Source organism: Pseudopodoces humilis, chromosome 5 (assembly GCF_049639895.1).
Source record: "Pseudopodoces humilis isolate 2021_Gansu_Grassland_sample_001 chromosome 5, ASM4963989v1, whole genome shotgun sequence".
In the NCBI taxonomy this organism is placed as follows: domain Eukaryota; kingdom Metazoa; phylum Chordata; class Aves; order Passeriformes; family Paridae; genus Pseudopodoces; species Pseudopodoces humilis.
Window position 1 is genome coordinate 59481511 of NC_142204.1, and position 22875 is coordinate 59504385.

At 39.8% G+C, this 22875-nt stretch overlaps 1 protein-coding gene and 1 long non-coding RNA gene across 2 annotated transcripts in view; both read right to left on the bottom strand.

The window, feature by feature from the left end:
- PRKAR2B (protein kinase cAMP-dependent type II regulatory subunit beta) overlaps positions 1 to 19002 on the bottom strand; it is a 75823-nt gene extending 56821 nt beyond the window's left edge. Inside the window, exon 1 of the mRNA XM_014249087.2 lies at positions 18529 to 19002. Within this exon, the coding sequence (XP_014104562.2) occupies positions 18529 to 18856 (328 nt within the window). The 5' untranslated portion in view covers positions 18857 to 19002. The remainder of the gene's footprint in view (positions 1 to 18528) is intronic.
- A 543-nt stretch (positions 19003 to 19545) lies between these two features.
- Positions 19546 to 21933, bottom strand: LOC148184362 (uncharacterized). The gene is made up of 2 exons (XR_015772575.1): positions 21801 to 21933; positions 19546 to 19648 (listed from the first exon to the last, which is right to left on the bottom strand). It is a non-coding gene; the product is annotated as an uncharacterized LOC148184362 (long non-coding RNA).
- Positions 21934 to 22875: the final 942 nt, after the last annotated feature.

The window sequence follows — 22875 nt, forward strand, 5'->3', positions numbered from 1 at the left end:
TTCTCTGAAGGAGTGCACCTTTGTGTAGAGTTTATAATTATCTCATCTATTTTATATCATTTGACAATGGTGAACATAACTGCTTTCTCCCATACACATTCATACTACCCATCTCTAATCTAAAGCCTCAAAGCATTTGAGACTCAGGGTTTCCTACTATTTTTCATATTTTCGTCACTTTGCTATTAGGTTTTTACAACAAATCCTACATGGGCAAACACCATTAAAACTTTCCAAAGCAAAGATTTTATACAAAGACTGATTGGCTCCTAGGACTGCCTTGGCAGAAATGTGCGGTACAAAATACCTTGATGAAGAAGTATATGAATATGTATAATCTGCAATCTGCATTGCCTGCTTATTCACTTCCTGGTGAAATCCAAGATTTTGGACTTGATGCATATTTTAAAGTTTGCATATTTTAAGAACATTACGTAGTTAAAGGGAGTTTCTCTTGCATTCATGTTAATTCATTCTCAGCTATTCAGATCTAAAATAGACAATTTTGTTAGCTTTCAGATAATGAAGCAAAGCACATTTTCCACATTGGTTTTAGAGACAGGCTGAGAGAAGTACCTCATCAGCAAACACAGTGACTGTAAAGAAAAAAATTTTTAAAAGCCCAAACCCCAAGTGTTATTGCTTGAATATAATGAGAAGAATGGCTGTTTCAGAAAAAAAAACCCAACAAAAACTGTAAAAAATCCCAACCAAACAAAATAATACAAGCATCTAACTACAAAAGCCATGGCCAAAAAGAGGAGCTGTTAAGAAATATTCTCTCCTCACTTCTACCACATAAAAGATCCTTGTGGGTGATACTGATGGCTGAACAGTGCTTCCTTGAATCCAGCATGCTGACTAACAAAACACGTAATAGTCTGCAAGCAGAGCCCACCACTCATTTCCTAGTAAGGTGTTCCACTGGTTAAACTACAAATGACATAATTCCCACATTAGACAAACTGTCCGATGTCTGGCAGCAAACAAAACCAGTAAGTGAAACAACAACAAAATGAACAAGTCTCAGTATCCTCTCACCAGCCAGGAACACATCTACTGAAGTCACTTAACTTGGTGGCTGACACCTTCCCCAAGCTCAGATTCCACAGGTCTGAGTGTGGCTTCTCAGCACAGGTTTGGGATACTTCTGGGTCTTGTTTTTCTGTTCCTAGCCTGTACTCTTTGGCTACAGACCTGGGCAACACCAGCAACAAAAGCCTGGGCTACAAAAAACTAGTGTAGAGATCTGAGTTTGAGTCAAGGGTAGAAGAGAGAGGAGGGAAATGACAAAATCCAAAATATTTTGCTGTTCCCTTCCCAAATACATGCAATGCTAAGTTACTGCAAGCAGCTATGGGAGATTACAGAGAAGCTGCTGGCCAAAGCACCCTTTGTGATTTGGCCTTTACAGCTCTCAGGAACAAGTGAATGAAGCACAGCTGGTGCTGGCAGCTGCACTCACTTCAACATAGGCCTTAGACACCATGGCAGCATCTGCTCTCATCTACTCTTGCACACGTGTGGGACAACGTGAGTCCAAGAAGAAGGTGAGATACAGAGTCAACTTGAATAATACAAGCATCTGCCTCCCTTTCCGACAGTCAAAACCACAATCCACATCATCAATACCACTGATAATGCCCAAGTTATAGAGATTCCAGGTGTGATTCAGGTTGACCTTAATGAACGTCTGTATGAGCCATGGAAGGGCATAGAGAAATCCAGCAGAGAACCCCTGGTGACAGTGATACCTAAGTGATTCCACAAATCTACACAGGCTTAATCTAGAGTTAGCTGCATGCTGACCTGTTGACATTGCTTCAACAGCAATGCATTCAGGTGCTGGTGAAGACATGTGAGATCTCCCAGAGTAATTGAAAGACTTCAGAGAACAACAAAAATCCATCAACAATGAGCTACCGTGACTCACAACAGAAAAACAGAATATTGTTCTCTCTATTGATAATGACACAAAGGAGCACCACACCATATGTCTATCATGCTGTCAACAATGAACTTGAGGATCTTACAAATGGCACCTCCAAAACTGAACATCTGGCAGTTGTTCTCCCCTGAACTGGGCAGGTAAAGAATGGTGGCAATTAGGGATAACTACTTTCCAAGTGATCAGGCAGGACTTAGACCCATTGCCTTGTGATGGCTAGCAGCTGACCGAAGGGCAAACAGAGCATGAGCCTCGTCTCCATGATCATGTCCTGATCCTGGAATTCCCCCTCAAACGTGTAGCTCTCAGTTTTCAAACATGGTACCCTGCTCTTGCTCTCTCTCTCTTCTAACAAATGTAGGCATGCAGAGCATGTTAAAACTCACAACACAATATGTTGCACAGCCCAGTTGCTGTCTTGTACTCAGTCATGATATAACTGTGCTGGCATTTATATGACCATGATCAAGCACAGACCCAAGCTGCATGTGACTTCATTTTGCATGTGACTGTCCCAGTGCCAGGAGGGAAACAGCAGCTAATACAGTGCATATATGGTGTAATGCATTAATTCAGCCTCTTTTTCCAGGCCTACACTCATATTAAACTGTTTTTCTCTTCCACAGTAACAATTCTCCAGAACATTCCGGGACTACAGCACAGACTACAGAAAATTAGTACAGATACAGTGGCTTGACTTGGTGTGGAGATTATTGTGCCCCAAAGGTATAATTTGTGCATAATGATGCCAAATATTGCCACTTGAGCCCCTTTATATATCTATTCTTTATTCTCAAACTGCTTCCTACCTGTGCCTCAATTATGGAATCTTTGAGGCTAAATAACTCATTTTTTCAAGAAAATGGAGAGGTCAAAGAGATCCCACAGCTGAGCAGATCTTACGGCCAGATTAACAGGACATATCTTTTCTGTCCTGAACAAATCGACTCATGCAAGTGAGCTGAAGAGTGGCAAAGGAAGCTGCAATTCCAATTTATTTCAGTACCTCTTGTTGTGTTAATGTTTTGCCAGAGATTACTGGCAGCACCAGAACAACATTCTCCGAGAAAAGTGGTTGTCAATGTACACATACAAAGATCTACCTCTTATAATTTTTCTTGATTCTGCAGTAGCATTAAAAGCACTCTACAATCCAAAAACTAAATCCCTTTATGTCTTTCAGCTCCTTGAAAGTTCATCCAACTTGTGGATGACACTCAGAAATGTCTAGTAATGGCAAACAGTGGATTTTTCAGCACTTCTCCATTTTGCTCAATAGTTTGGGCAGCACTTGAAAAGTTGCTTCTGTTGTAAGTAAACTTCAGCATCATTTATTCTTTCCCTGGCTAGGGATACTTGAGAATGTTGTCCTAATTTCCTTCAGTAACTATCTGTGAGATTCCTACCAGGGGCCAACTTTCCATGACTCTTGATAGAAAAACTCTCCAAAAGGCTGATTAGTCATCAGGCAATGAAATAATTCTTGGCATAAAATAATGGTCTTCCAACAGAGGGCTTTTAAAAACAAAAACAAAATAAAACCAAACAAAACCTACTATGCTTCCACTTCAGATTCCATAGCAAAATTACATGTGATAATGACACCGTTACCTGAAATACGGCTAAAACCAACCATAGCAAATGTCATGGGTCATGATCCAAAGACTCCTTCCCTCTAGACCCATCCAAGAAGTCCAACACACATTTTCACATTGTCTATTTACACTTACCTACCTGGGAACATGATCCAGGATTTGGGTACTGAACAGGAATATACAGAGCTAGAATAAAGGCAGACTAGCAGATGCAGATCATCTGGAGTCTTGCTCAGACTGCTTTGGGAAATGGCAGAAAGGCTTTAATCTGTCTCTGACAAAGTGCTACTTTTCTTGACAGTCTTCCCCCAACCTACAGTGCCTTTCAAGAAGTTCTATTTCTTTTAGAGCAGGTAAACAGAAAATGTCCACACTGCATTAAAAAAGGAAAACAAAAAACTAAGAGATGAGCCTGCCTGACTGGGTACATGGCAGACTAGCAACCCACACCTCTGGAAAAAAAAAATGCCCTACTTTCCAGGCTATGACATATTCCAAGGACAAGCACTAAAAATTCTTCTCTTGAAGCCAAGACAATGTTCAAACAAGCATGCTAAAAAGCAGACTGGCCCAGTGATCTGGATATTCAAGTGTCCACAAAGATAGGCTAGAGTTTCTTCTTTAATTTATTGGAAGTTGCATACTTTACATTAAACCCGCAGCATAAAAAAAACCCTATCCATTTTTGTAAATTAAATTGGAATTTTCTAACATTTCTGCCTTGCTTTTTCAAAAAAAACCAAAAAAAATCAAAAAACCCCCACAAAAACAACACAAAAAAACCAGAAAAAGCCCTCATAGACTGCTTTAGGAAGTTTCTGAAATTAAAGAACATTCAATTCATAAATCAGGATAAATATTGCTTTTCACTTCCATTCCCAGCAGCCACATTAGGTTAGCACAAGAGAAGATGAGGAGATTAAAATTATTTTGGACAAGAAAAAAAATAGATGAACACTTTTTGTCGTAATAGTGGATTTTTAAAAAAACCAATAAAGTTACAAAAATGGACAATTTTTTTTGTAAGAAAAGACAGTGACTTAAGACTAAAAATTTATTCATCTTTTATAGGCTGAGTCAATGCATGACCTTTATGTTAAATGCGACCTGAAGAGCACATGGCTGAATGTAGGATTCTGTAATAGTTATATGGCAGGAGCCCACACTTACAGCCACAGTGCCTTTTGTATAAATAATTTGGTAAATGACAGTGTGAGTTAGGAATATCAAGTAATGCAATCTTAGGTTTATTCAGCTTTTAAGGGCAATCTTCCTAGCCTAAACAAACCTCCTCTGTTTACAAAGGCTTTGCTGATTGCTTAGGTATTCCTGCACTTTTCAATCAAAGATAAACTCATAATTTTCTATATTTGGCCAGAAAAAAATGATACATCAGATAAAAATTTCTTAAATTCTAGCATCAATTGGGCCCTGGACTCTCAGATACAGACAGTTTTGCAAGTATTGTAGGCAAACAATCACAAATGAGCCCTTCACAATCCTTCACATACATTCTGCTTACAAGATCCCTGCAAGCTGGGAATGGCAAATATTCCATTTCACCAAGTTATAGGCACTAGTGCAAACTTCCCAAAGGCACACAGCAAGTCTGTGACACACATGAAGATTTAACCTAATTTGTCTTAACTCTCAGAGCCCTACTTTAATTTGTGGATCATTCCTCTTCCTTAAAGGATAGTTATCAAGGGACGAGATTAGAATAGACCAAAACTTAGCCTTCAGTCCAAATTCCTTTGTCTTGTGGATTTCATCCAGGCCCACTGAGCATTAAAATAATTTTTTCCCACAATTTTTAAGTATCTCTTATGACTAGTAGGATATGGGAAGTTCCTCAGTTACTACACTGCACCACATATAATCATTTTAAAATGTTCTTATCACTAATTTGATGGACTACAAGACATCATCAGGCCAGCCTATTAAAAACAGATGTGTATATTTTCTAAAATATATAATTTCATAGGCATGGTATGTGTTTCTGTATCACAGCCTTAAAATTTCTGTATTATAGATTACCTCTATCCAGTTTTACAGACATGTAATTCTGCTAAATATGCCTCGCTCATTTGTTTCACACCTCCAGTTCAAAGCTCTCCTTTTTGCTTTTAAAACAAGAAGTTACTTAGAAGTCAAACCACTTCCATAAAATATGTAGGATCTGAGCAATAGAAAATGCAGTCAAATAAAAGTTATAGGTATTCTCTTAGATATCAAAACTACAGATCACCAAAATTACTTTTTTAAAACTGAGAACTATGATTAAAATTTCTTTTGATACAAACAGGAAAAGAGTGACGGTTTTGTATCCAGTGCCAAGTTTCAGCTCACATTCTCACTGGAATTTGTGCAACTTTCCAACTACACACTACAGCTACAGACTTCTTTCCACTCCCTTAAGCACAATCAGTTATATGCATCTGATCCTCACTCTAGGAACACAGAACTCCATGTCAAACAATAACTACACAGGGAGAAGTTATCCTTAGAAAACATTGCAACTGTTCAATCTGTAAAACACAATTTTTGCTAGAAAGGTGTGAGGCTAGTTTTGGTGGGGGGCGGAAGAATATACCTAAAATTTACTGCATTAAAGGCTCTTGCTAAAAGGAAAGCTAAATTCAACCCTTCATCTGGGGGGAAAAAAAATTAGTTCTACAGCTCTATGAACTGTTTTGTCCTGGAATGCCGAGCACAAGTTAAACAATGTCAGTTCCTAGCCAGAAGTAAATATGAAGTAAGGTTTCCAGAATAAATGTGTACATCTTATTGGCTCGGTCTTCACATTTTTAAAGCAGCATATGTGTTTATATTCTGACCTTTGTACATTTTCCAAATGAGAACAAAACAAAAGCATCTAAGTAATCCATCTAGGTATTTTCAGCAATAACCAGGCTCCTGCTACTTTCCAAGTGTCAGTCACAGTCAGGTAACTGCTCGAAGTGTCACAGCAATTATATTTCTATTCTTGATATTTAGAAAGAAAGTGTTGTTCCACAGAATCTCACCTGTCAATTTTATATTGGTTTCAGCAGAAGCCATTCAAACACAGGAAACAAGCAAGGGCAACTTCATTATGCAAGTGATACACAAATTCCTTATCAAAAGAGAAAACCGAACTTGTTCTACAATTCTCAATTTAATTTAACAATAAGAAAAGCCTCAAAGCAAAGAAGTTTCTAGTAATACATGAAAAATAGAAGCTGATCCCAAACTAGTACCTACAATAAAGGACAGGTCACATAAATTCAGTCTTGGCCTGCCAGCTGATCAGTACTAGACATTCTGAATATCAGTACTAGATGGCTCTGAACTAAACACTCAGGTGCTTCCTCCACCTGAACACTGTAGTGCACCTTTAGGAATCCACTGCTTTGAATCAGACTCAGCACAGATGAATTACCCACTCCATGCCTTAAACCCACTGCCTCCTCCAGGCCATCAAACTGGATTGCTTTCACCCCAGCTGAACTGATCCCATACCAACCAACCAGTACTGGAATAAATTCACACTACAATTTAAAGAAAAAAGAAGGCATGTGCCAGTTTCTATGTTCAGAGCTGTGTAGTCAGTTTTATTAGTTCTTAACAAGCAACTGTATAATAACTTCAGCAAATTAAACATCAAAATTAAAAAAAAAAAATAAAAAGAAAGAAAGAAACTCACTGAAAAGGACATGGCAATAGATGTCGAAGGTGAGACATCAGATGGCAACATACTGACCACAACCACAAATAATAACTGCTTTCTCAGAAGCTAAACACATCTTAGCAAGCACAGAAAACTCTACGATCATAATTAAGAACAAAAATAGTTTAACAAAAATGGTTACATTTCCCCATGGCAGTGGAATGATGCTCTGCTTGTGTCCATGCCAGTGGACCTCCAGCAGTGCCTCCAGAGGGGTGGGACCACAGGCCAGCTCCCAAAAAAGGGACCTTGGGTCTGTCACCTCCAAGCTAGAAGAGGCAATAAATGACCTGCTCTATTAGGGAGAAGCACTAACACTCTCCTTAACCTGTACAATTTAAGGACATCTTTCTGAAGCTCATTTGCATGCTTAGTTTTGATTCTGTCAAGGATCCAGATGCTATAATGGCAGAATTCTTCCAGTGTTAGACATAAAAACATTTTTCTAACATGAAGAAGCATATTTCAGTAAGCAGCCAGTGTGGTACAGGCTGACACCAAGACTACAATGACCTGGATCCAGGAGTACTTGTCTCCTCTTCTGAAAGGCCTATACGTGTACCTGACATCAGCTCAGTCCCAGGAGGTCTGATGTTATCTGGTGTTACAGCTATGGAGACAGTGAGTGCCATGCTAGAATTGTAAATATTAACCTACCCCCTTTCAACTGAGAAGGGTGATTACACACATTTCTGTGATTTATCTCCCATTACTCTAAAACAGAACTGCAAATAATACTTTCTCTCAAAAGAAGGGAAATGATTGAGCTTCTGGATAAAGAGCAGATCAAGCAACCTTCTTAATTTCACATAATGGGGGAAAAAAATAAAAATAAAGGGAGACAAAACACTTGATACCCTCTTAACAGCACCAAAAGATGAAAAACAGAACTTTTTCGCAACACAGTGCTGTACTTTTGTGCTCCATATAACCTTCCCAGGAAAATTCTCTTTGGTGGAAATGGATCAATGACATCCAATTTTGGCAGTAGCAAGAAACTCAGGTCTTTTTAGCAGTAGTTACAGAATGTTGAGAAGCTCCTCGCATTCCCAAAAACAAAGTCAGAAAAGAGGACAAACACCTACATATTTACATGGAAAGCACAGCTTTCTCTTACAAGCTCAAACTGTTCTTTGATTAGATTTCCCAAGATCCCAAGTCTCCCCATACCTCCCAAACCCTGCATCTGTGCTTAATGAAATAATTTGAAGGATGGACTTGAAGAAAGTATGACATTGTTCCTCTTCTTTTTGCATTTTTTTTGAGGCCATAAACTGAAGTAACTACAGATAAGGCATGTTCATATGACAATATATTCCAGATAGACAGCAAACAAGGGTGCACTTTCATCACTGACTCCATTTTATTCCTGATACTAAGAAGGCAAAACCAGAAGAACAAATTACTTCTTTTTGCAAGGTGGATAATGGAAATTAATCTACATCTACTCCCACCTAAACTGCCAGCAGCAGCTACATTCCAATAGAAGAGGAAAACTGACAGATTAGCACGGGAGACATGCAGAAAAATACTGCAGATAAATTTTTTAACAAGAATTGAAGTTAGTAGTATCTAAGAATAAATAACCATCTATCTTCTTTCAAACAAATTTTTTATATGTGTGCTAGACATTAAACAATATTTCCAGTAGGCTGAAGCAACAGGAAGGAAGGAAGGCTGTTAACTTTGTATTTAAATTATCTCACAGATGCTTAAATATTGTAGTGTTGAAGGCTAGATCAAAGTTTCTCATGTTTAGACTACCTATCAAAAACCAGTAGAGAGATAAATTATCAGCTAAAAGATGGGTTTTAGGAAAGATGCCTGAATGTCACTCAAAGTTATTGAGCAAAATGGCTGAAAAGAAAAAGCAGTATGCATTCAGAACTGGAAAATTAAAACCCCAAAAATAGAACTCAAGATAAAATGATGACTGGGTCTAGTACTAAAGAGACTCATGAAGAAACAGATCGATAAAGCTACCGGATCCTAACTTCTCAATTTCAGTAGAAATTAGCCATAACTGGGGACAAAAATTAAACCTCTCCCTCTAATATTTAATATCATCAATTATTAAGAATATATGATTTTCAAAACTCATTCATGATGAAAAATATGAGTTTATTGCAATGGTAGAAAACATTTTGTTTGAAGCCTTAATAAAATTTTGACAGATGTCTATAGCATATATCGTAATTGTTTCTGACTACAAGCGTGATAAGTATCACAAACATTGTTTTGGAAGAGAACAAGAAATCTCAGGACAATTCCAGCCCTCTATTAGACAAACTTTTTGTCATATTAACTATTGTTAAAACAGGAGGAATACTTAAACAAATTTCCTAGCTTTTAGACATTTATTTCCAAGATATTAAACAGCAAAAATTCTTGATCAACACTTATTTCAAGGACTTGTGGTATTCATCTGCATTTTTTAACAAAGGCAATTACTGGCCCAAAGATGGAGTTCTTCAGCATCAATGAAAAGTGAGACAGCTTCAGAGATAGGATCTAAAAGGGAACTATTTCAGCAGTAAAAATAATGGGAAACAAATTAGAAGGACCAGATCAGTGCAGTGACAATATATATTCATATGTGAGGTCATCCAAAATGCCACAGCAAAGCTGTCATGGAGAGCTTGAGTTCAAGTTAACCCACTTACAAATGCCTTATAACTCATGGCAATGAAATTTTTCACACTAGTGTTACAAACTATCATTAAAATCTGAATGGGAAAACACATCAAGACTTTCAGCCTGTGTGCTTGGGCAGGCGAGTCTGAATGCCTACACTAGGCTCCAGCTTGTATTCATCCCAACACCAAGAATTCAGTACATCTTTTATTTATAGTCTACACTGAGGCTTTGGAAGGAATGTTTTATTTCCAGTGCTGGGCAAGGATTTTTTCCTATCTGGTATGTTTTACAATGGACATGTCTGCTAAAACAGTATAATATGAAAACACTACCACTATTTATAAAAACATGTTTGACATGTGCATCACAGGGATCCAGAAGAGATTGATGCTGTTATAAAAATCTTTATACAAGCAGGATGGTGTCTGGAATGACTGAGCAGGAAAGATCATGTTACTTCTCCTTTCAAAATCTATTTTATACAGCAATTTTCTAGACCCTCCATTACGGAAGTCCTCATAATATTTACTAATTGTCCCTTTTAGCCCAACTTTATAGAAACCACTTCAGTCACATAACTGAATTGTATGTGTAAGGTAGCTGTTCTCATTATCAGCCTTTACCTGCTCAAGCTTTCAACTTCAGATTCTTGCTCTGATGATTTTTTTCTTATTCTCATTAAGCAGAGTCATTTAAGAGTCAAACACATAAGTGAAAAACACTTTCTGTTGTTACAGCATGCTTTTTACAACGCTACCTTCCACTATCCAGAGTGTTATGGCACAATAAGGCAAGGCTGACTAAATTAAAATTTGATTTTTTTTTTTTTATTGTTCTATTCTTTATAATTTCCTTATTTTATCTGTGGTCCACAAATTACCTTTCTGAGCAGCAATTGCTAGAAGGATGTACTTTATGGAAAAGATGGCAAACTGCCATATGGCTGTTGTACAGTTCATTCTGAAGATACTTTGTACCTACGATCCGCATTTTACTCCTATGCACTTCAGGCACCCTTGCCTGTCTTTATCCCCCTTCATTTCAGACCTCCTATGTTTTTGTATGACATGGGATAATTGGATAGTCCATATTCCAATGATATTTTGAAATCTTGAATGAGGAACTGGACATTCAATTATCATCATCTTTTTGATGTAACCCCAAAACTGTGTGTCTTCTGGGTAACTTACTGCATCAATTTAAATCTGGATTCATGTATTACACTGCCCAGAAACTGCAAATAGAAATTCTGTGTGAGTACTTCTGCTATTTTTATCACGAAGTACACGAAAAATTGAAACATACCTCCTCAAATTTTTAATGAAAAACCAAATTGGCAAGCATGATGCTTTTCTACAAGGAAAAGTGTAATAATTCCAGTCAATTAGAAAAGTAAAAAAATTAAGAGAAAACAAACCACACTCAAAGCCAAATTTCACCCTTTTTTTTTTACAAAGTCTTGTTTAGTACTATGAGTGAAAACTGATCGACAGCCCAAAAAAAATGTATTCAGTAAAGAAAAAGATTAAATAAAACCCCAAGTTTGTAATTACTTGTCATGATCAAAACATCCTGTTCAGTTCCATGCAGTAAATGGGTTATCATTCCTACCCAACATGTAGAAGGGTTAGCCTTAAAGGCTTCCCTGGAAGCATAAGAGGTTTCAGTATAAAACCCCTCTATACAGCTATCTAGAATTACCAGTATCATCATCCAACGTCCCAAAGAAAAGGAAATAAAGTGTATATTTCCTTTAGAATTCTCATAATACTTTCAAAAAATACCATAATTAATGGATGTTTATGGTAACATCTACTGATAGACAAATTTATTTCTTTTGACAGTTTTATCGAGCACATAGTAATTCATGTATACATGGAGTTCATCTTTTATGCACCCACATCCATAATACAACCAACAATATCAAACGGACTATGTGATAAATGTATCACCCCTGGTAAAATCACCTCTTTGTCTAATTCATGTATGTCAAGACCTATTCCAGCAGCAAAGAACACTGAGCCATTTTTAATGGCTCTTTTCCTCTTCTCCCTCCTTCATTCACTTTTTATAAATTGCTCACCTTTTTAAAGCACAGAACTTCTGTATAATTACACTCACTTGAAACTCATAATAGGAGCTCAAACCTGGGGTGGGAATAGTTTTGCTACAGCATGACTTTAATGCATTTGCATTAAAATAATAGTTGATGAAATAACCACTGTGACTTGTATTAAGCATTAAAAGTAGGGACATTTCACCATGTTGGTTATGTACTGTTCAATATTTCATTTCTCCATCAGCACCATCTTGGCTCCCTTAGCCACGAAGATGGCAGCTGTAGCCATGTGCCTACTGATTTTCTTCATGATGATCACTACTTTTATTTTTTAAAACAGAAAATGGCTGAAACCAATCTGGATCCTCCATAAAAAAACTTGAGTTGAAACTTTCATTAAAATGCAAGTGTTATGAGGCTACAGACATGGTAATATGAGAGATGACCATGTCAAAATATTTATTATTTCTCTCAGCATCAAATGACCAAGTTCACATCCATACAGTGCATTGACCACTGATTTTAGTTAAGTTCACATTTATGCTCTTCTGAAATAAATTTATAAGCCGAACAGAATTTCAATAGAAAATTCAGGACATAAATTTGGGACAGCAGGGCTATAGCTGGGTAGGAAAATAAGGGTGGAGAATTTAATATGCTCACATGTGCTGTCTATTCTTTTGTCTTTCTCCCCTTACTTCAGTTCTGCATCTCCTTCTTCCTCTTGTTTTTCACCTTTGTATTTTCCTTACCACACACTGACTCCTTTTCTACCTCCACGCCCTGCCTTCCCCCTTGCCTTCTTGTTTCTTTCATGACTGTCCCAACAAATGAAATTACCCAATAGAGAGGTCATCTTTGATATTTGAAAATCAGAAGCGCAGAAACAGCCTGTACCTTGATTAATCTGTACCTTGTGACCTAAATGTGTGATTTCCAAGCCATATGCTCCTGATTTACAGGAGCAGCTAAGGCCAGTAGTCTGCAGAGATTTGACTGTTTAGGTACACTTCACACAGACTGAGAGAACTGAACAGAACTAAAGAACATAATGCAATACTTTTGCATAACAGACTTGGGATAAACCATTAGATAATACATGTATTAAACCAAGCTTAACTCCCTGACAGATGCACGAAGCACCTCTTTGCAAGTTACAAGCACTAGGTCATTATGCTGTAGAAGTATATTCTAAAAACATGCACTCTCTTAATGTCCAGAGATGAATCTTTATTTTCTTCACCAAGCTGTGAAATAAATTGTTTTTTTCCATTCACTTAAATGCATAAACAGGAGTAAACACAAGGAACAAAAATAAAAGGTTTCTTTGAGAAACTGAAGTTAGCAAGTGAAACAATATTCCTAGAGAGTTCCTGAGGAAGCAAGTTTTTCTCTGAAACAGACATGATACAAGAAGAAACTGAGTGTTGCTGTGCAAATGTTAGCACTGACATTGCTTATAGGTTATAATTCATAATGCAGTCACTACAAACCCATGCCAGCAAAATTTTATGTCTTCCTATACATACTAAATTAATGCTGTTGTCTTTTTCCAAGCTGAACAGTCAGCCAAAATCATCTCTATGTTGTTTCTTTAGCGAAAAAAAGAAGCTGAAGACAAATTCAAATATTTGTGGCAGATTTACTACTTTTCTGTCCATAGGTCTTTGGAATTTTCTCCTGCTTCTCTTCAATACACTTTAACAAACTAACAAAATATTAGCTAGCAGAGACACCTCCACTCATGCATGCTTAATTTTGAGCAGGGATGCATAAATATTTTTGCGTGGAGGCTGCTATCATTTCAACTAAATCATTAACATAAACATTTTTTTAAGAAATGGTTGTGTTAAGTGTTCCTTTCATCTATAATCACAAGTAGATACATATTTGAGAGGGAACCATAATCTTTACTGCAAAGGCTACTAAATGGTACATATTACAACTTGACATTTCTAGTTGCTTATAATTCTGTCAGACTAGGTGTTTTGATGACAAATCTCTCAACTTGAATAAAACACCTATGTCAGATTAAGTAATTTTTTTAAAAAATTGCACTCCACAAACAGCTGCCAACTTCCTTGGGTTTACTCTCTAAAATAACTGTTAGCAGTAAGAAAATATTTTAATTTGCTCCTGTCAAAAATACTGGAAACCATTATTTCAAATACCTGCATTATTTTGAAGATTTACAGCAAGGATAGAAAGCTTTGTGGTTTTGTGACTGTGTACACTAGTAGAGAAGAGCAGGCAGTAGCCAAGCCCTGACCAAAGCCCACTGGACCAGCAAGGCACTCAATTCATGCCGCTGGAATTCTCCTCTCTCCCAGAATCTGCCTTCTTCCCAAACACCCACCCTGAACCCTTAATTTATGTTATTCTCTGAAAGACAGCAGGCATGGTTCACAAAATTGCAATGAGATATGGCCCAAAGCTGTGCCAAGGAGTGCTCCAACAATGCCATGCTGACAAGGGACTGGTCTGTGGCTGGAAACTTGTCTCTTCTAAACTGCATCCACAGTAAGGCTGCTCCAGCCTGGGTCCGCTCAGGTTTGTCCTTCTAGCCATACAAATAATGCTTTCTTTCTGTATTTCGAAAGAGTGACCGTAGAAATGATTAAAACTTCATTTCTAAGGTTGGCTAAGTACATATCAGATGGCAGTGATTTCAGCCATTACCCAGTATACTGCAGATTTTAGTTTGAATATACATATTTATAAGGAATTCACATGTTTTTCTATATAGTTCCTGATTTAAGGATAGCCTACTACAATTTCTATGTACTTTTATATTTCTCCTTTGTCCTTACTGACCCCTTCCACTGCTCTAAACTACCCATTATCTATACAGGACCCAAATATACTTGTATGCAAAGTTTTTTCTGGTTTTTACAATTTACCTATTATTTCAAAGTTTCTATGAACAGTATATCTGTAAAGCACTTCAGACTGAATAAATGAACTAAAATAAAAACATGCCTTTAAAATTGGTATTGTAAGGTAGAATATGTATGTTTTACCTAAACTGTGATCTCGTATTATTTAGGCACAATCAGTGGATTAAGCTGAGATACAGACTCACATTTTCTCGCTCAAGTTTTCAAAGGAACTCAAAGCAACCTACAGAAGCACACGGGGGAGGAGAGGGACATCTGTAGTATTTTCCTGTTAAAATACACCACTATCTGAGAAAGACACCAAAACAAGCTGAAGTAAAACAAAACAAAAGAAAAATAAATAGAGGCTATGTCGTGCCAAATGATACATGCAGCACTGCAATTTTTGAGTTTAAAGAACATCAATGTTACCTCGAAAAACTCCTCTACTAATTCATATTAAAGCTGGATGAAATACGAATTATTATCTACAGCAAATATTTTAAAACAACTGTAATAAATTATATGGGTTATTGCCCATCAAAACAAATTGCAAATCAACGTGTAAGTGGTAACATCAAAAGAAAAGTATAGTCACTGTAAAAAGAACAAATAATTTACTGAGTGTTTTCAAACTTTGCAGGCACAGTATAATAAATTTTAATATGCACTTCAGACCTGCTAAAAGTTAGACAATTTTTCTAAAATAGGGCTCATTTTTATGTATATTTCCTATTCAATTTAATGACTGCTATTAGTGTTAGTAGGAATTAGTTGTTGTAACTGATTAATGCTAATACACCCATGTAGGACAATTAAATATTTTTTTTAAAACGCCAAACAAACAAATTAACTAGAAAACCTGAACAACATTCCCAAATTAAACCACGTGTTCCAAAGAGGATAATCTAAATGCTCTGAACATACAGAATGCCATTTCTGAGGTCACCTTAACTCCAGGTGCCAATTCAAAACTATGACACCAATACAACGACGTTCTCCTTCCAGACAAGGTAACTGCTTTTACCTCCATGTGATTTCTGCAGCTGAGGTAATGGACAAAGCAGAGACCTGAATAGAATTTAATTCAAGGTTCACATATAACTGTTAATCCCGAGTACAGAGTTTTTTTCTTTTTAACACAGCTTATGCCCCAGCTCATCATTTCTGAAACAGGATAATGCTCATGTACCTTCCAAAACACATTTCAAGGACAAAATTAATACTGACAAAGAGTTCAACTCCAGTGCTTTTAGGTATTTAGAAACATTTGGTAGGGAAAAAAATTGGTTTGGAGCATTTACATTGAGAGCTCAACAATACTCTGATTGAATTAATTAAGGAATACTTTCAGTTTGACATTTCAAATGTACACCTTTAGTGAAGGAAAGAAACCACCGCCAGGTCTGACCTCCTTCACAGAGGTTTTCATTTTACATTTGCTTATCAACTTTTCAAATTTATTGTCCTCTCTTAAGGATGCAAACAGGACAGATATGCTATACAGAAGTTTAATAATTCATAAAGGCAAAAGAAAAAAACTTAAAAACATTCCTCCAAATTTCAGTTCTTAAGAATGGGTACTTCTAGAAACAGAAAACAAAAGCATAAGAGAAATATGCTTTTAAGTTGATATTTAAATGCATTAAACAAATATTTGAGTACAAGTCTTTATGCCCCCAGTTATTAACAAAAGGCTGAGTGGATGCATTGTCATCTTACCTTAGAAGAACATATTCAGGGCAGACATAAAATCTGAATTTAAAATACACACTCCTGCACAATGCACACATACACAAGCACACTATTAGTAATCATTTACCATGAGTTACTTCTTATTAACCTTCATTTGGCTTCACAATTATTTTAATTTTCTGTTTCTTTTAATTAATAATTATTTGAACTGATAGAATTTACAAACCATAATACAATCAAACATTCAAAATACATTAGGCTTAAAAATGTGGCACTTTAAAGTGCTTTTGTCAAACAAGTAAATCAATTCATCAAACTAAGATTCTAGCATATCTTTTAATGAGAATATTGACAATAATGGCTTTCCCTCTTCACAATCACAACAAAAAGACTGTTAAAAGAATCTTGATTACAGGTATTCATTAGAGAAGCTTAGAAAGCTCCTTAGAGCACCCTGTAAAGTTACAGGTATGTAACACATACATTCTAATAAATAAAACCACTTTTCTGCACTTCCCTCCATGCAAATTCCAGTTCTCCATTTAGCAGTGAGATTGTTTGATGTTAGAATAATCAGTTTGAAAAAACACATCTAGTGTTAGTGAATTAAGATAACAATTTTTTTCTTCCAGATTATGACCATTTCAGTTTTCAAAAACAGCAAATTTTCAAATTTCTACTAATCTCACATAATCAGCATTAGAGTTTAAAATTGCCACCTAAATCTGCAGAACCTGATTGACAGATTCAATTTCTCATTAAATACACGTGGGTATAGCTGCAAAGAGCAGATGAAAAGAATGGCAACTGTCTAATGAGGTAACATGAAACATTTTGAAAACTTACCCACTTCTTAAACGCCTACTTGTTTATCAACATTTCCTGAAGAAACGCACATAACACATCATTTTAAAACCTGCACTGAAATTCAACTAGCAAACAACTGCCTTCTGTACTCTGCTAAGTAAATCTACCTCCAGCACATCGTGGAGGGATGACTGCTTTGATGATCTGATGAGATACACTTCAAGTTATCCTCAAAAAAAATAAGATAAAGATTCCTGGAGGCTTTCCTCTTCTCCATCTAACCTCATTGACTGACCCTCCAGTGAGCCTGTTCATGACACAAAGACAAAGCACTGTGCATCCTTCAGAGACAGCTCCTACCCGTCCCATAACCCACACCAGCAGATGGATTGACACAGTCTCTAAATAAAGCCTGTCAGCCACACAAAGATAAGGTGTCATTAGCTGCGTGTAGATCGGTGTTACCTTCAAACACAAAGATACTGCAAATGTTCTTTGCTGTCACAGCAACACTTGTTCCACAGGCCCTTCTAAATGCAGAAAATTTCACTCTGGCTTTCAGGAATAAATTGTTCTAAATTGTGCTCTACTTTTTAAAACACATATAAGTACATCTACGTAAAACGCTTAATCAAGTGCGTGAATACAGTAACATGCCCATGAGAGGTGTTTTCTAAGGTAGACATACCCCTGCACTAATTTCAGAATGCAGATTTGCTCTTACAGAGAGGAAACATGTAGATAGATCTTCGCTAGACTATTACAGGCTCATACGCGACAAGCCATGCAGCTGGTGATACCTGTATGCCGAGCACCCAGCACCGCCGAAGAGCCGGGGAAAGCCCGGGAGGTTAAAGTTTGCGGCGGGATACGGGAAACCTCCCGCGGGCTCCGCTGCTCGGCGTCAGCGCGGGCGGTCTCTGCCCGCGGTGCCGCCGCTGCCCGCGCCCCGAGCCCAGCGCGCTCCCGCGGCCCCCGGGGCTCCGAGCCCCGCGCGCGGCCGCTCCCCGAGAGCCCCATCCCCGCCGGCCGCGCCCCTCAGCCCGGGAGCTCCCCTCAGCCCAAGAAGCCCCTCAGCCCGGGAGCTCCCCTCAGCCCAAGAAGCCCCTCAGCCCGGGAGCTCCCCTCAGCCCAAGAAGCCCCTCAGCCCGGGAGCCCCCCGCGCCCACAGCCCCGGGCCCGGCGAGGCGGGGGAGCCTTACCCGGGAACTGCTGCGGCGGCGGCGGCGGCGGAGGCTGCTCGTCCTCGCCGCTCTCGGAGTCGGTCTGCATGGGCCCCCGGGGGAAGTTGACCGCGGGGGCGGGGGGGGGGCCCCGGCGAGGCGGCTGGGTGCCCCTGTCATGGCCGGTACCCGCTCTGCGGCCGCTCGGCTCCTTCTCCGCCGCCGCCTTGGCGGTCGCCGCCTCTTCCTTGAGGCGCCCGAAGTACTGGAGGGCGAACTCCAGCAGGTCCCCGGGCTGGCTCCGCAGCACCTCTACCGTGAAGCCCTGCAGCAGCTCCGTCAGCCCCGCCGGGATGGAGATGCTCATGCCGGGGCCGGCCGGGGGGGCGCAGCCCGGCCAGGAAGGGGGAGGGAGAGGGGAAGGGGAGAGGAGAAGGAGAAGGAAGAGGAGAAGGGGGGGAGAGCCCGGGGCCGGGGGTCGGCGGCCCGGGGGACGAGGCGCGCCCGGCGGATCGCCCGTGGGCAGCGGAAAGGGGCGGGCGGCGGCGCAGGTGGGAGCGGGCGGGGGGCGGGCCCGCGGGGGGCAGCGGCTCTGGCAGCCTCGGCGGCGGCGCCTCCTCCCCCCGCGCCGGGGAACCTCGCGCACATGTGACCCGGGAAACCATGACAACCTCCCGCCGGGGACTGCGGCCGCCGCGCCCCGCCCGCCGCAGCGCGGGAGCCCGCGGGGCGGCGCGGAGGGGACGGCGGGGCAGGGAAGGGCACCCCTGCCTCCCCACGGGCTGTCCTGCCGGGGCACGGCCCCGCCGGGCACCGGCGGCTCCCCCGCCACCCCCGGGCTCCCGGGGACACAAGCCTTGAGCGCCTTCTCCCTGCGGGGGCGTCCAGGCATCCGCGCTGGCGACCAGCGGGGATTCCCGATGAGCGGGCATGTACGCGCTTAGGGGAGGACCGCAGTGAATGTAGCGTTTCATAGCTGATTACTGCTGTGCTTTTTCATGGCCATGCACCGCCTTAAAGCTCTTCTCTACATCATTCATACGCATAGAAGTGCTGTCGATTTATATTCATCTGTATTATTTAGGATGGGAGGGTGATGTGGTGCTAGAAAGAACATCCTGTTTGTCAGCTGGTTGTTTAAGGTCCACGAAAAATTTAGCTGGAGAAAAAAAACAATTGTTTAAAAATGGGGGAAGAAGTCCAATTTAAACACTGCTGAGTGCCAACGCTCAGCATAGACACTCTTCCAAGCCATGCTGCAGAGACTACTTAGCACAGTGGTAAGTGGGTGCTGCTTGTCATCACCAGGAAGCTTAAATGTTTTGAGTAAGTAACAACTACGGGTGCCATGTTTTTCAGTGCTTCACTAAACGCTTCTTGAAAGTGAGGTCTGTGGAATGCATTAAAACTGCATCCCCCGCCCGGTTTGTTATCACCTCTGAACATTAGCCAACATTTTGGAGTTCCAGAAAGATCTGTTAGAGTCTTATTTTTATGCTTCAAGCAAATTATCTGCTAAAACATCTAAGGCTGCGACAACATGGCTGTTTGATTATTGATTTCATTAAGCATTAACCATTACTCAAATGGCCTCGTACTAAGCTTCGTAAGGGCTCAGGGTAAGATAAGCAATCAAATATGAGTTTGTAGTAGCAAGATACTGATAGACCTGACCTCAAAAAATAATGTGACAGAAAAATACAGCAATCCCTATGACACTTTTCACACAGATAGGGATCTCAAAGCCAGTTTTAAATCAAATTAATTTCCAAATGGTACCCAGTTCTGGTTGTGTATGTATTTTCAAATGGAGCTTGTTTCACAAGTTGGATCTTTAAAGTGTTATAGACCAGGTAAATCAGTGGAGTAAACCATTCCAGTGTGGGTGACACTGCTGCCCTGTAGTAAGCAGGAGACACCTCTGCTAGTGGCGCTGTGGAATACCTTTGAGCAACATCTTGTGGCTTCATTTTACTCTGCAGGCCATTATAAAGTATTAATTTGAAGTGAAATTCATTGTTGTTTAGCACTGTCCTGCTTGAGGAACCTCTTCAAAGTCAAGCTAAGTCATTTGGAGGCAGACCACAAGTTCTCTCTGGACTGCAGAAGATTGCTCTGTCATCAGGTTTTAAGAACTGCTACAGTGTCCAGGGGGCTCCCAGCCCTGTCAGCACACCCACTTCATGCCAGTGAAGGTCAGTGAAGGCAAGCCCTGGCCACAGCCGCCTGTTGGAAGCACTGCTGGTGCAGCTTGTAGCCACATACACTAAAATGGCTGAGAATCACGTGCAGCGGGAGAGCTGATGCCTGTACATCTTGGACAGGTGCATGCCTTAGTCACTCTGGAGGGTGGGCTAGCTAGAAATTCCAGACTGGCTCATTGACAAGTTTGGGAGCTTAAAAACTTTCTCACACCACTGAGAGGGTTGATCTGTTTGTGACCAGGCTGAGACATACTTAAGCTTTGAGGAAGCCCTCAGGAAGAGAAGTGTTAGTAATGAGTGCCTTCCAGGCACTAGGTGCTCTGTGAGCATATAGTATTCCATTTAATGGAGTCTTCCAGGATTAGAAGGGTTGTCATCCCTGAGGTTTTCTTTTAGCCAGACAAGGCAGTCTTTTTTTCTAGGAATTTACCAGCAGCATAGTGTGTTTTGCCATCTAGTCAAGGGCTCCCCTAGTTTGTCAGAGACTCCTATCCTCCCAGACTTAAAACAAGATCACTTCTCTGAGGACATCCTCAAGAGCCAGCCTTTGATGTTTGCATGCAAAGCTGGGACAATTTGAATAAGAAATCCCTAAGTGGCAGAACTCTAAAGAATGCTTCTTTCTAAAAAACATTTCAAAACAGCCTAAAACGTTTGTGTCTAGTGAAACTTATCTTAAGTTTTGTGTATCTCAAAGGATGGAAGCAAACTTTGTAGTTCAAGTTGATGTCATCCGGTTTCCTTAGATGCTTTCTGTTCCAAAGACCTTGTATTGATATTTAAATTGCTTTTAAATCCTCATAAGGAGGACAGCTGTCGAAAATATGTGTTATGTCTAGCAGAGTGAACAGCTAGATAGTGAGAGTAGTGGTTCACACCTCTCCAATGAGTTTTATTAGTTGCTACTAATTTTTTTTTTGCCATTTTAGTTCAGCTGTAAATATCTTCTTAAAAAGAAAGAGAATATACAACCTACAGGAATCCTTCTGTACTGAAAAAGGATTAGGCAGAATGTTCCTCTCACAATTCCGAAGGAAATAGCCTAAAGACTTAATTATCTCCTTTCCTCCTAGCCAACAGATACACTTTTCATAACACACTGCTTACCTGCTTTGCATGTCATTCTTGTCCCTTCATCTGGTTTGCAGCAGTGAAAAACTAGGAAATTAGAGCTAGCAGGTGAGAAATAGCAAGCACTGTGTCTCCCACAATTCCAGACGGCATGCTTCAGACAGTGGTTTTGTCACAGCTGAGAGAATGAGATATTTTCTGATCATGTGGAGGACAACAAACAGAGTGCAGAATAGAGACTTTTAAGCTTTGTCTTTACCAGTATCAATGCAAATTTAGTAAATTTAGTAAACTTGACCTAGCAAAATCCATCCAACATCCAACTACAAGCCTGTTATTTTTCTGCCAGCTTTCAATGTTTTACCTGATAGGAATATTTTTCTCCAGTCCTTCCAAAGCCATGCTCTCAAACAAGCGTCTCCCAACGAGCCCCAGCTGAGCCCGCAATGCCATAGGTGGCATACAGAGGATGCAATTAACATCGGGGGTATCAGCCAAGGAAAAGCCTTTCTTCCCTGGGGAGAGTAACTAGCAAGCACACTAGTGGAGTACAGGCTTTTAAATCCTGCCCTTTGTTACCTCATATCAGGGAAGAAGAACTGTTATTACTGTGTCCTTGGACAGGCTGCACAGCTAGCCCAGAAAGAAGAGATCCTGATCTCACCGTCTGTAATAGTCTCTCTCAATTTGCCAATCTAGTAATTCCCACAATGGTTCTCCATGGAAAGAGTTCATATTGCACTGGAGAAACACAGGGCAAATCCTGGCCCTCTGCCTAATGCAGCATAGTAGGAAAAGACTCACATTTGTGTTTGGGAGATGTTACTCCCTATGTTTCCTGTGTTTAAAAGATCATTGATTTGTGTTATCTTGAATCTTTTGTCCAGGCTTTTAAAATTTTAAGTAAAGATACACTTTGCATACTGCACAACTAAAAAGCTGCTGCTCAGAAAGCATCTTCAAATCCCAACATGTTTTATATTTACTTCAAAATCTATTCAGCAATATTGTAATTTTTTTCTTGCTCGCTCTTGACTGAGCAATAGCTGGTTTGTAAGTTTAGGACAACCATAGGTCATAAGAATAATCATGTACCAATTTCTGGTCTTCC